Genomic DNA, 14,575 nt, shown 5'->3' on the forward strand with positions numbered 1-14,575 from the left:
ATGGACAGATTTTTGAGCGATGAGAGAATAAAGGGTTATGGGGAGCGGGCAGGGAAGTGGAACTGAGTCCATGATCAGATCAGCCATGATCGTATTAAATGGCAGAGCAGGCTCGAGGGGCCAGGTGGTCTACTCCTGCTCCTATTATGTTCTTATGTTCCTTTGATCTAATACCATCTTTAACTTGTTAGCCACAGTTGGACCACTTTTCATATGGGGTTTTTGTGCCTTAAAGGAATGTATATTTGTTTTAAATGATGTATTCTTTAAATGCTAGCCATTGCTTGTCTACCATCAGATCTTTTAATATAGTTTCCCAATCTACCTTAGTCAGCTCATCCCTCGCAACTACATAGTTTCCTTTGTTTAGATTTAAGACCCTAGTTTCAGATTTGCCTAAATCATTTTCAAACTTAATATAAAATTCTATTGCTTAAGGGCCCCTTTACTACGAGATTATTAATTAACCCTTTTTCATTTCATAATACTAGATCTAAAATAGCTTGTTTCCTAGTTGTTTCTTAACATACTTATCTAGAAAACTATCTGGTATACATTCCATGAATTCGTCCTCCACACTATTGCTGCAAATTTGGTTTGCCCAGTCTATATGTAGATTAGAGTCTCCCATGATTGCTGTATTACCCGTGTTACATGTGCTGATTTATACTCTGCCCTACATTACAACTACTGTTTGCGGGGCCTATAAACAACTCCCAACAATGTTTTCTGCCCCTCGCTGTTACTTAGCGCCACCCAAACTGATTCTACTTCTTGATTTTCCGAGCTAAGATCCTTTCTCTCTCCTGTCTTTATCCCATCCTTTATTATCCTTTTCCATTTTGCCTATCTCTTTTAAATGTTAAGTATCCTAGAATATTTAGTTCCCAACCTCGGTCACCTTGTAACCACATCTCCGTTAAGGCTATTAGATCAAACCTATTAATTTCTATCTACGCTATTAATTCATCTATTATGTTGTGAATGCTTCGTGCATGCAGATATAGTGCCTTTAATATTGACTTTTTTCTATTGTTCCCTGATGTCACTTTAGTCATTGACGCCCTATTACTTTTGTTACTCTTTGTCCCTTCCTGACCCTCTCTGCTTATTTTTACCCAAACTCTGCTCTGCTCTGGAGCCTTGACTATTCTCATTATTTTCTAATTGTATGCCTCAAGCTTAATGCATGCAGATTATTCAATGAGGTTTGGTGTGTGCCCATCATCTTGACAGGATGCTTGTGGTGATGCACATTTTAGGAGTTGTGCTGCTCACCGTGCCATTTCTGAGGAGCTCCTGGTATCTGCTGCTCGCTTAAATGTGAGCTCAAACCTGCATTTGGTAGTTATCTTGATGACAAACCAGTGACTATCTTTTGGTTTGGGAGAAATTTATTTTTAAATATCTAACAAGAACTTTTAATCAATTTACTTTTTGTTTAGTCTGCTATCTGACATGAGGAATCTCCTTGAGGTGGATGCATGTGACATGGCAAACTATGGAACTTTGAAACCGAGTCAGCTTTATGTGGCCCACTTGGAAATCCACCTATTTTCCTCCCAAGCCTTAATGGTGAATTTTCTACTACTCTCCTGATTGAGGTCAACTATCTCAGTGCAGACCAGAGGTTAAACCCGAGACTTTTCTTTTGTGAATTTGGCTGCATATCATGTTGAACAGTACATTAACAACGGAGCCTTTGGGAGAGCTAGATTTTATTTGTGTGTGTTGAAGTATTTCATCACATCGCAGCTGGTTGGGGCATTAGTAATCATGGCTTCTTATGGGTATAGGATGGGAAAGTGGAATTGAGTTGGATCATCAGCCATGATCTTATTGAATGGCGGACAGACTCGCGGGGACATGTGGCCTACTCCTCCTGTTTCTATTTTTAAGCTTGTATGGCTTATCCTTCTATTGAAAATAAAAACAGTAGTGAATGCCTATTTGAAAGTCCTGCCTGGCCAGTAATTATGGGGGTCTGGTGGACTAATGTAGTTTCCATTATTACCAATAGGAAAAAAAACATTGGGTTTGATGCAATTTAATATTACAGTCCCTTCATCTTTCCTAATACCGCTATCAATAGCACATGTTACACCAGAATATTTTAAGATCTTGGGGATCTTTCTTTTCACCCCCCCCCCCCCCCTTGTTTTTTCACCAATTTTCTTCTCTTCCCTCCTGCTCTTGTGAAAGTTGTTTTCTGCGTAAAGCAGGTCGTTACTGATCCCTTTTCAAATGCGGCTAGATAATGACTGATGGATACTTTGGGTATTGGCTGCAGGTGTCCTTATTTTCAAAATGGCCATTGTATGTACCGTAAAATGTTTTCAGAAGTGGGAGCTCTTTACCCAGCATCCATTGCAGCAGAGAAACTGCTCTACCCCTGGGATAGAGCTGTGCAAGCAATTCAGTCCCAGAGATGGCTGCTATAGATGCTAGGTGGGTAGGAAGCTCCCCATTCCACAAAAGCCATTTCTTTCACAAAACCTGCTGCTGCCTCGCGTTGACTGGCATGCACTGACCTCGTGGGAATTCGGGGGCAGAAAGCAAAACAAGCTGCCAAGAGAATTGCCAGTGCTCCTGACCCAGTAAAAGTTCCAGATACAGCAGCTTTGTAGAGGGTAACAGGCTGTGTCCTGTGTTTTAAGTTGTAAAAGAGTTTGCTGCATTGAAGTGTCTGGTTTAAGTGCCTCTTGTATATTTTACCGTTCCAGTTACATGGGTGTCCCAATAAGTGTCCAATTTTTGGCAGTGTCCGTTTTTACAGGTTTCACTATAACATGAATCAATATACTGTATGACACTACACATTCTGAACAATACAGGGTTTCCATATTTAATATTTGCAATACTATTGCTTACCATTTTGCAAACCCCCCTTAAGATGCAAGTAACCGTCCTTCCTCCTTGTCCAAACCTCATTATTTGCATCTTTGGATTTCAAGGGCTGCAAGAGGAATTCCAGGGCCTCTTTGTCATCAAATCTCAACAGATTTCTGAAGTTTTCTGTAAATGTTGGCTTTTTTGTATGTTATTAGAATACAACAACAAAAAAGCACCTTTCTGCAATTATGGTACTTTTTCATTTGGATAGTTGGTATTGTTTCCCAGATGTTGGGGAGAAGGTTCTTTGGGTCAATGTTTGATGGGGATTCTCTGCCCACAGGTTTGAAATGAACCAATATATACCACACCTGTCTTGCCTCCCACAGTGGATTTGGAGTATTGTATTTGCTTAGAATGCTGATTCACTTTTTAGTTGTCTTTTGTCCACCTTATTTGCAGCTCATGTGTATTCAGAAGAGTAGTTTTCCCATTTTATTTTACTTATTGGTATCAGATTGCTTATTGACTAGATGAACAGTGGCAAATCATGTGAACATACCTCAAATCTGGGGGAAAAAATTGAGTTCATTCCTAGAATAGCAGTTGCACGTGGCTGTTGTCCTGATTATTTCACATGGTGTCCTTTTTTATGGAACAGGTCAGGCTTTACATCCAGCTAATTGATCTGCCCAGGCTTAACCATAAAGCTGCACTTAATATTTTCACGGTCTTCAGTTAATGATGGGCTTTGCTGCAAATCAGACCTCATGTCACGGAGTTTGAAATAATAAATCAGCAGTTTGGCAATATGTCATATCAGATAACCTTTTGTCATGAGAGTATATAAAAACTGGGTAAAATTTTTGACAGACATTATAGCTTTTGAAGACAAAGCTGCATCATTGTCCTGTGTCTGCAATCGGGAGAGAACCACAGACCCTCGACTTCAATGGAAGATCCACAGGACTCACAGGAACGACCTGTAAGTGTTTTGTGTTGCTTAGTTCTGACTAAAGCCTTTATTTGACTGGATTTTTATTGTGTTTTGTCAAACCTAGATTTGCATTGTGACAATTTGTATTTTATTTGATCTTGCATGAGAGTGTTGGGCAGACAATTGTATGTAATTTTAGTTCTGTTTCTGAATGGAATATGCTATATAAATGTTTCTTGCTTCCCCTCGCTTGCTCTGTGGCCCCGCGCCCCTCGCTCGCGCTCTGTGCCCCTCCCCTGACTAATAACCGTAGATATATTGGAACTTCACTGTTAATTTTCTCTCCCTCTGCACTTGTCTGTATTAAAGTTCAACAGTCACTGTTTTGTCCACTTGTATGTTTATCTGAATCATTTTACTGGTTCCTGACTGCCTCCACTGATTTTATTTGCCCTCTCTTGGTTCATTCATGTCTGTAAATTTGACCAATGTTAAGTTTCTGACGAGAAATCATTTCTAGAAATAGTGGCCCCGAACATCCGTCACTGAAGCTCTGCACTCTGCATTTGCCTTCACCCTGTTACTGCTTCCTTGAGGTGTCCATTGCACATGGTCCATGGCTCTGAGCCATACAGGAGGGCGGGTATTACTACAGCCCTGTAGTACACCATGAGCTTGGTGACAGATCTGGGGGCCTGGTCTTTGAACACTCTTTTCCTCAGGCGGCCGAAGGCTGCACTGGCGCACTTGAGGCAGTGTTGAATCTCGTCGTCAATGTCTGCTCTTGTTGATAAGAGGCTCCCGAGGTATGGGAAATGGTCCACGTTGTCCGGGGTCGCGCCATGGATCTTGATGACTGGGGGGCAGTGCAGTGTGGCGAGGACAAGGTGGCGGAGGACCTTTGTCTTACGGATGTTTAGCGTAAGGCCCATGCTTTCGTACATACGTCGACTATGTCCTGGAGTTCAGCCTCTGTGTGCGCAGACGCAAGTCCCCTGGGAGGACAGACGCACCAACATTAGCGTCCTCGACTAGGACAACTACCCAGCATTGAAGCATTGACCACACTTGATCAGCTCCGCTGGGCAGGACACATTGTTCGCATGCCATATACGAGGCTCCCAAAGCAAGCGCTCTACTCTGAACTCCTTCACGGCAAACGAGCCAAAGGTGGGCAGAGGAAACGTTACAAGGACACCCTCAAAGCCTCCCTGATAAAGTGCAACATCTCCACTGACACCTGGGAGTCCTTGTAGCCTGTCTGAAGATCTCCGCCTTGTTTGTCGAAGTTAATATTGAACTGCTATTTGGGAGGGGGTGCATTGATTATATCCTCCCTGGTGAATACTTAAGGATGTCATTATAGTTTGCTGTGTTCATCTTCTGTTTCAACCTGGTCATCCTTTTTAGGGTTCTCTAATTCTGTGCCTGCTCTCCTCATTCCAGTACATAAGAACATAAGAATTAGGAACAGGAGAAGGCCATCTAGCCCCTCGAGCCTGCTCCGCCATTCAATAAGCTCATGGCTGATCTGGTCGTGGACTCAGCTCCACTTACCCGCCCTCTCCCCGTAACCCTTAATTCCCTTATTGGTTAAAAATCTATCTATCTTTGACTTGAAAACATTCAATGAGCTAGCCTCAACTGCTTCCCTGGGCAGAGAATTCCACAGATTCACAACCCTCTGGGAGAAGAAATTCTTTCTCAACTCGGTTTTAAATTGGCTCCCCCGTATTTTGAGGCTGTGCCCCCTAGTTCTCGTCTCCCCTACCAATGGAAACAACCTCTCTGCCTCTTTCATGATTTTAAATGTTTCTATAAGATCCGCCCCTCAACCTTCTGAACTCCAAAGATTGAGTAGACTGGGTTTTTACTCCATCATCATAAGGTAACCCCCTCATTTCTGGAATCAGCCTAGTGAATCGTCTCTGTACCCATTCCAAAGCTAGTATATCCTTCCTTAAGTAAGGTGACCAAAACTGCACGCAGTACCCCAGATGTGGCCTTACCAATACCGTATACGGTTGCAGCAGGACCTCCCTGCTTTTGTACTCCATCCCTCTCGCAATGAAGGCCAACATTCCATTCGCCTTCCTGATTACCTGCTGCACCTGCAAACTAACCTTTTGGGATTCATGCACAAGGACCCCCCGGTCCCTCTGCACCACAGCATGTTGTAATTTCTCCCCATTCAAATAATATTCCCTTTTACTGTTTTTTTTTTTTTCCCCCAAGGTGGATGACCTCACCTTCCGACATTGTATTCCATCTGCCAAACCTTAGCCCATTCGCTTAACCTATCCAAATCTCCTTGCAGCCTCTCTGAGTCCTCTACACAACCCGCTTTCCCACTAATCTTAGTGTCATCTGCAAATTTTGTTGCACTACACTCTGTCCCCTCTTCCAGGTCATCTATGTATATTGTAAACAGTTGTGATCCCAGCACTGATCCCTGTGGCACACCACTAACCACTGATTTCCAACTGGAAAAGGACCCATTTATCCCGACTCTCTGCTTTCTGTTCGCCAGCCAATTCTCTATCCATGCTAATACATTTCCTCTGACTCCGCGTACCTTTATCTTCTGCAGTAACCTTTTGTGTGGCACCTTATCGAATGCCTTTTGGAAATCTAAATACACCACATCCATCGGTACACCTCTATCCACCATGCTCGTTATATCAAAGAATTCCAGTAAGTTAGTTAAACATGATTTCCCATTCATGAATCCATGCTGCATCTGCTTGATTGCACTATTCCTATATAGATGTCCCACTATTTCTTCCTTAATAGTTTCAAGCATTTTCCCACTACAGATGTTAAACTAACTGGCCTATAGTTACCTGCCTTTTGCCTGCCCCCTTTTTTAAACAGAGGCGTTACATTAGCTGCTCTCCAATCCGCTGGTACCTCTCCAGAGTCCAGAGAATTTTGGTAGATTATAACGAATGCATCTGCTATAACTTCCGCCATCTCTTTTAATACTCTGGGATGCATTTCATCAGGACCAGGGGACTTGTCTACCTTCAGTCCCATTAGTCTGTCCAGCACTACCCCCCTAGTGATAGTGATTGTCTCAAGGTCCTCCCTTCCCACATTCCTGTGGCCTGCAAATTTTGGCATGGTTTTTGTGTCTTCCACTGTGAAGACGGAAGCAAAATAATTGTTTAAGGTCTCAGCCATTTCCACATTTCCCATTATTAAATCCCCCTTTTCATCTTCTAAGGGACCAACATTTACTTTAGTCACTCTTTTCCGTTTTATATATCTGTAAAAGATTTCACTATCTGTTTTTATGTTTTGCGCAAGTTTACCTTCATAATCTATCTTCCCTTTCTTTATTGCTTTTTTAGTCATTCTTTGCTGTTGCTTAAAATTTTCCCAATCCTCTATTTTCCCACTAACCTTGGCCACCTTATACGCATTGGTCTTTGATTTGATACTTTCCTTTATTTCCTTGGTTATCCACGGCTGGTTATCCCTTCTCTTGCCGCCCTTCTTTTTCACTGGAATATATTTTTGTTGCGCACTATGAAAGAGCTCCTTAAAAGTCCTCCACTGTTCCTCAATTGTGCCACCGTTTAGTCCTTGTTTCCAGTCTACTTTAGCTAACTCTGCCCTCATCCCACTGTAGTCCCCTTTGTTTAAGCATAGTACGCTCGTTTCTGACACAACTTCCTCATCCTCGATCTGTATTACAAATTCAACCATATTGTGATCACTCATTCCGAGAGGATCTTTTACGAGGAGATAGTTTATTTTTCCTGTCTCATTACACAGGACCAGATCTAAGATGGCTTGCTCCCTTGTAGGCTCTGTTACATACTGTTCTAAGAAACAATCCCGTATGCATTCTATGAATTCCTCCTCCAGTGCGATTTGAGTTGACCAATCAATATGTAGGTTAAAATCCCCCATGATTACTGCCGTTCCTTTTTCACATGCCTCCATTATTCCCTTGATTATTGCCCGCCCCACCGTGAAGTTATTATTTGGGGGCCTATAAACTACGCCGACCAGTGACTTTTTCCCCTTACTATCTCTAATCTCCACCCACAATGATTCAACATTTTGTTCATTGGAGCCAATATCATCCCTCACAACTGCCCTGATATCATCTTTTATTAACAGAGCTACCCCACCTCCTTTCCCTTGCCTATCTTTCTGAATCGTCAGATACCCCTGTATGTTTAATTTCTAGTCTTGGCCACCTTGGAACCATGTTTCTGTAATGGCCACCAAATCATACCCATTTGTAATGATTTGTGCCGTCAACTCATTTACTTTATTTCGAATGCTGCGTGCATTTAGGTAGAGTGTTTTCATCCTAGTTTTTAAACCATGATTTTTAGTTTTGACCCCTCCTGCAGCCCTTTTATATTCAGTGGCCCTTTTTTGTTTCTTGCCTTTGGTTTCTCTGCCCTCCACTTTTACTCATCTCTTTTCTGTCTTTTGTTTTTGTCTCATTTTTGTTTCCCTCTGTCTCCCTGTATTGGTACCCATCCCCCTGCCATATTAGTTTAACTCCTCACCAACAGCACTAGCAAACAGTACTGGGAGAATATTTTAATTGGTGTGTTTTGTCTGCGGTTATGCTAATTTCCTGGTTGCTCTGTTTTTCCCACCATTTTTTCGCTCTGTCGCGCTCTCGCTCTCTAGAAATCTACAGCACAAAAGGAGGCCACTAAACCCAATGTGAATGTGCTGGATTTTTGCTAGTCATCCAAAACTAATTACACTTAGTGTTTTCCAAATACTCCAGTATCTTCCTCCTCTTCAAATATTTATCCAATTTTCCCATAGTTTAGGCAGAGACCATTGCATCTTATGTTCTGTGGCTAAATATTTCCTGCTCCAGTGACCCTCTATGTTGAAATTTCTCCTAACCTCTTTCTCTGATCACTTAGTGACAGTTTTTTTATTAATGATTCCTGTCACTGACTTCCCCCCCGCCCCATCCAAACACTTTGTAATTTTAAAAACCTTCATTTAAATCTTTTCTCCAATGGAAATAATCTCAGTAGCTCAAATCTCTTCTCCATAATTATAGTTTTGAATCCCTGGCATCATCCTGGTGGTTCTACAGTATTTGGGGGAATGGGGTACTGAAGTTGCATGTTCAGCCATGAACTCATTGAATGGCGGTGCAGGCTCGAAGGGCCGAATGGCCTACTCCTGCACCTATTTTCTATGTTTCTATTTGCTTTCTAGGGCTTTAATGTCTTGCACACCGTACTCAACATTGGCTGAGCCGATGTTTTGTAGTATGTGTTTTAACTAATTACAGAATAAATAAGCGGAAAACAAGAAAATGCCATTTGGCTTTTCAAGCCTGCTGCATCCAGATCCCATGGATGATTATTGTATTAGGAAATCTCAATGCCCCCTTCCCTACCCCTCCAACACCATCGTCCTCTAACTTTTAACGAACACAAAGTTCCTTTCCTTAACATGTTTGAAAAAATTGAGCTTTAATGTAGCTATAACTGTCAATCCCTGTTATCGCACAAATGGATACAGCTGTCAAGGTACCAATTGATTCTGAATCGTCAATTCTTTGGGAGTATGTTCCATGCGCCTACCGTTCTTGTGGGGCCGGGTGGGGGCAGGGGCAGGGAAGAAAAATGTTTCTTAATCTTGCTCGAGACTTGTGGATTTTTCTAGCCGTACTAAAATTCTATGCGACAGATACATAGCGAGAAAGATATATTCTTTACATGAATGAAGCAGCTATAATGTGGAACATCTCTCATCGTTAAGGTTCCTGAGCTCATTATATACCTGTATTTTTTTTTAAAATCAGTTAAGATCTTTACTTTTGCAGGTGAAGAAATCACGCCATGATTTGGATACCACCGATGAGCAAGGTTTAAGGTTTGTGGAAATTTGTATTTTTGAAATATTTAATTAATAACCTTGTAAAGGGCATTTAGGGAAGAGTGAGCATAATATGATAGAATTTTATGTTGAGTTTGAAAGTGATTTTGTTCAATCCGAAACTAGTGTCTTGAATCTAAACAAAGGAAACTACGTAGGTATGAGGGGAGATTGGCTAAGGTAGATTGGAAACTCCAATAAAAGACACGACGGTAGACAAGCAATGGCTAGCTTTTAAATCGTTAACATGTAATTTACAATAAAAAAGGCACAAAAACCCCAAAGGAAAAGTGATCCAAATGTGGCTAACAAGAGAAGTTAAAAATAGTATTATAATGTTGCCAAAAAGAGCAGTAAGCCTGAGGATTGGGAGGATTTTATAATTCAGCAAAGGAGGACCAAGAAATTGATGAAGAAAGGGAAAATAGAATATGAAACTAAATAGCGAGAGACATTAAAAATAGACTGTAAAAGCTTCTATAGGTATGTAAAAAGGAAAAGATTGGCAAAAGTAAATGTGGGTCCCCTATAGGCTGAGACAGGAGAAATTATAATGGGGAATAAGGAAATGGCAGGGAAATGAAACAAATATTTTCTGTCTGTATTCACGGAAGAAGACACAAAAAACCTCCCCGTAATAGTAGAGAACCAAAGATCTATCTACAATGAGCAACTGAGAGAAATTAGTGTTAAGTAAAAAAAAAAGTACTCAAGAAATTAATGGGACTGAAATGTGATAAATTCCCTGGAACGGATGGCCAACATCCTAGGGTTTTGAAAGTGATGGCTATAGAGATAGTAATGCATTGGCTGTCATTTTCCAAAATTCTATAGATTCTGGAATGGTTCCTGCAGATTGGAAGGTAGCTAATGTAATCCTGCTATTTAAGAAAGGAGCGAGAAAACAGGGGACTGCAGACCAGTTAGCCTGACATCAGTAGTAGGGAAAATGTTAGAATCTATTATTAAGGATGTTGTAACAGGGCACTTAGAAAATAATAGGATTGGGCAGAGTTAACACAGATTTATGAAAGGGAAATTATATTTGACAAATCTGTTAGTTTTTGAGATTGTAACTAGTAGAATAGACCAGTTGATGTGCTGTATTTGGATGTATCAGAAGACTTTCGATAAGGTGCCACACAAGAGCTTATTGAACAAAATTAGGGCTCATGAGATTGGGGATAATATACTAGCATGGATTGAGGATTAGTTAATGGACAGAAAACAGAGAGTAGGAATAAACTGGTCATTTTCGGGTTAACTGGCTGTAACTAGTGGGGTGCCGAAAGGATCGGTGCTGAAGCCTCAACTATTCACAATCTATCTCAATGATTTGGTTGAGGGGATCAAATGTAATATATTCTAGTTTGCTGATGATACAAAGCTACGCGTAAGTTGTGAGGAGGATGCAAAGAGGCTTCAAAGGGATATAGACAGGCTAAGTGAGTGGGCAAGGACATGGTAAATGGAATTCTGGGCCCAAGTTTCCACATGATTTGCGCCTGATTTTTAGGAGCAACTGGTGGAGAACGGACTATCTTAGAAATTGCAATTCTCCACACATTTTTTTCTGCAGTTCTAGTCAGGTAGAACAGTTCTACTTTGGAACAGAATTTTTTCTTCAAAAGGGGGTGTATCCGGCCGCTGACGCCTGATTTGAAAGTTTCCACAGTGAAAACGTACTCCAAATTAAAGTAGAATGGAGTAAGTGAAGATTTTTGTAGAACTGAAAAAACCTGTTCTGCACATTAAAAAATCAGGTGCAGGTTACAAATTAGGCGTCCAGAGTGGGGGGGGAGGGAACTCATTAAATTCTACAATAAATCCTTATTTATACTTCTACAAATATTATACAAATAAATCCAACCTGAATAAACATTTATAAGCAAAGAAAAGATTAAATAAACCATCTTCCTACCTGTGTGAAAGTGCTTCAGGCACAGAGAATTCTACAGCCGTTTTGTTCCCGCGGGGGAGGGGGGAAGGAGACAGTGAGAAGGTTGCAAGTGCTAATGTGCGCTTATTAAAAAAAATTTCAAAAATTAAACAGCTACAAAGAACTACAAAAATGGCCGAGTGCCAATGTTTTTTTCACACTGAGCATGCGCGAATGCTCCAACGCACACGCGCAGCGTTGCCGGCAGGAAAAAAAACTAATTTAAATAGTAGCCGCCCCCTCCCACTTACAAAATCGGCACGAGTGTAGGCTCCGCCCCCCTGGGCGCCACGCCAGGCAGACAAGGAGCTGCAGAACGCTCCAGAATTGCGAGTTTTTTTTTTTAGGCGCGAAAAACGGGCGCCCAGCTCGGAGGGGCGCCCGTTTTTTATCCTGTGGAAACTTTGGCCCATAATGTGGAGAAATGTGAAGTTATCCACTTTGGTAGGAAAAATAGAAAAGCAGAGTCTTTTTAAATGGTGAGAGATTGGGAAATGTTGGTGTTCAGAGGGACCTCTACACAAATCACACAGTTAACATGCAGGTACAGCAAGCAATTAAGAAAGTAAATGGTATGTTGACCTTTATTTCAAGAGGATTTGAGTATAAGAGTAAAGGCATCTTACTGCAATTATATAGGGCTCTGGTGAGACCGCACCTGGAGTATTGTGTACAGTTTTGGTCTCCTTACCTAAGAAAGAATATACTTGCCATAGAGGGAGTGCAACGAAGATTCACCAGACTGATTCCTTGGATGGGGAGATTGTCCTATGAGGAGAGATTGAGTAGACTGGGCCTATATTCACTGGAGTTTAGAAGAATGAATGGTGATCTCATTGAAGCATACATAATTCTTAGAGCTTGACAGGGTAGATGCAGGGAGGATGTTTCTCTTGGCTGGGGAATCTCCGAATAAAGGGTCGGCCATTTAGGACAGAGATGAGGAGAAATTTCTTCACTCAGTGGGTGGTGAATCTTTGGAATTCTCTACCCTAGAGGGCTGTGGAGGCTCAGTCTTTGAGTATATTCAAGACAGAGATCGTTAGATTTTTGGATATTTAGGGAATCAAGGGACAAAGAGTGGAGGAATGTGGAGTTGAGAAGATCAGCCATGATATTGAATGGCGGAGCAGGCTCGAGGGGCCGAATGGCCTACTCCTGCTCCTAATTCTTATGTTCTTATGTTCTTATGTTCTTATGTGTGCTTGATTTATCATAAAAACTGTAGCCAGCAAGCTTGCCGTCACTCTTGGGTGACCTACAAATACTGTGCCAGTAATTGAAAGCTGCTGTATATTATATAAACGACTGAATGAATTAATAAGCAATTATCTTTATTCAGGTGTATGTGGAAGTCAGATTTAAAATAATTTCCAATTTAATTGTTGCTAGGTTTACCAAAGGAGTGAGCCTTGGCTCAATGGTAGTATTCCCATCTGAGTCAGAAGGTTATGGTTACAAACCCCACTCCAGATCCAGTGAGCAGCTGAATACTGGGTTGATGGGAGTGGGGACAACCCTGCCCCCCCAAACCGCATCCAGCCGGTTCTCCTGGTCGGCAGTTCTGAGTCATCGATTGGGTGCCCATTTGACTGCTGGGGCATTGCTGTTCCCATAAATAAAGGGACTTTGTTACAGAAACAACCCAGAGCACCATTTGGTTGATGTAAAGCAGTGGAAGAAATGGGTTGTCTTGTGTGTTGGGCATGAAGAAGAATTATTGAACACAGTACTTTTCATACAGTTATGGTTTATGTAAAACTCGAGGCATCCAAGGTGCCGTCACTCAGTTGTTTGGGGACCAGCAATTTTGTAACCAAATGAACAAGTTGATGCAGTATTAATTTGTATGTTTTTTTAAAAACAACCAGTTGTCGGCAGATTGGGCTTGTGCAAATGTAATGAGGATCTGTGGAGTGATGTCAGTGATGAAGATGCAATGCAGTCAAAATAGGCAAAAGATGACACACAACTTTTTAAATAAACATTTTTTTTAGATTAAGCATATTAAAATAAAATATGTTGTGGGCAGGTGGCTCATGAAAAATCAAACAACCCTCTGTCCTAATAGTTAGAAGAAAGACATCCTGCTCAAGTCCTGTATTGACATGCAAGTTTTATATTTTCTTCTCCCAACCCACGGTCGGCAAACAGCTGAGTTTTTTTTCAGTATCAAATATTCCAGATGGAAAGCACATTCATCTTTGAATTTTATTCCAATTTTCACCTAGATATCATTTAAACAAAAGTGGGAAAATTCCACAAATACCTATGCTGCCCTGCCTCGTGGAAACTGGTCTAGGAGAGATTGGTGGAATTTTGTCAGCTAGATCATCTTGTTTCTAATTTGATGAATGCTCAGGGTGGCAATCAGATGGAATGGACCAAAAATTGTTCGTTTAAGAAGAAAAAGTTGACTTTTTAAAATATATATTCATTCACTGGATGTATGCGTCACTGGCAAGGCCAGCATTTATTGCTGATTCCCTAATTGTCCTTGAGAAGGTGGTGGTGAACCTCTGCAGTCGTCTTGTACTTTATCGTAGCCTTTTGTTACAACTGAGTGGCTTGTTAGGCCATTTCAGAGGGCAATTAAGAGTCAACCACTTGCTGTGGGTTTGGAGTTACAAATAGGCCAGACCGGGTGAGGACATCAGTGAACCAGATGGGTTGAGAGGGAGAAGATTCTACAACTGCATCTCACATACAGTTATTTAAGGTTTTCGGGTTGAATAATAAAAATGCATAAGATGGTTTCATTTTTTTTTTAAATATTCTATTTCCTCAGGACTGGAGAACTGCAGAACTTAATCAGACTGCAGAGTCAAACGAACAGAAATGATGTGCAAAAGTCTGAGACTGGCAGTCTGGCTAGCAATTTAACTGTGCTGAATGAAGCAGAAGGTGAGTTGAACTCCTGGTTACTGAGTGTATTAAGTGCCTATTTGGCTGCTGGGGACATTGCTATGAAGCCCAATATCCATTCATCC

General features: G+C 41.3%; 1 protein-coding gene across 6 annotated transcripts in view; it reads left to right on the forward strand.

The window, feature by feature from the left end:
* Positions 1-14,575, forward strand: part of LOC139279704 (eyes absent homolog 3-like) — a 110,206-nt gene that overhangs the window by 46,452 nt on the left and 49,179 nt on the right. For all 6 annotated transcript variants that reach the window (XM_070898847.1, XM_070898844.1, XM_070898843.1 and 3 more), the window contains 3 exons: positions 3,706-3,817; positions 9,594-9,643; positions 14,374-14,489. In XM_070898847.1, the coding sequence (XP_070754948.1) occupies positions 3,785-3,817; positions 9,594-9,643; positions 14,374-14,489 (199 nt within the window). In that variant the 5' untranslated portion in view covers positions 3,706-3,784. The remainder of the gene's footprint in view (positions 1-3,705; positions 3,818-9,593; positions 9,644-14,373; positions 14,490-14,575) is intronic.

The sequence above is a fragment of the Pristiophorus japonicus genome, chromosome 14 (genome assembly GCF_044704955.1).
Source record: "Pristiophorus japonicus isolate sPriJap1 chromosome 14, sPriJap1.hap1, whole genome shotgun sequence".
Classification (NCBI taxonomy): domain Eukaryota; kingdom Metazoa; phylum Chordata; class Chondrichthyes; family Pristiophoridae; genus Pristiophorus; species Pristiophorus japonicus.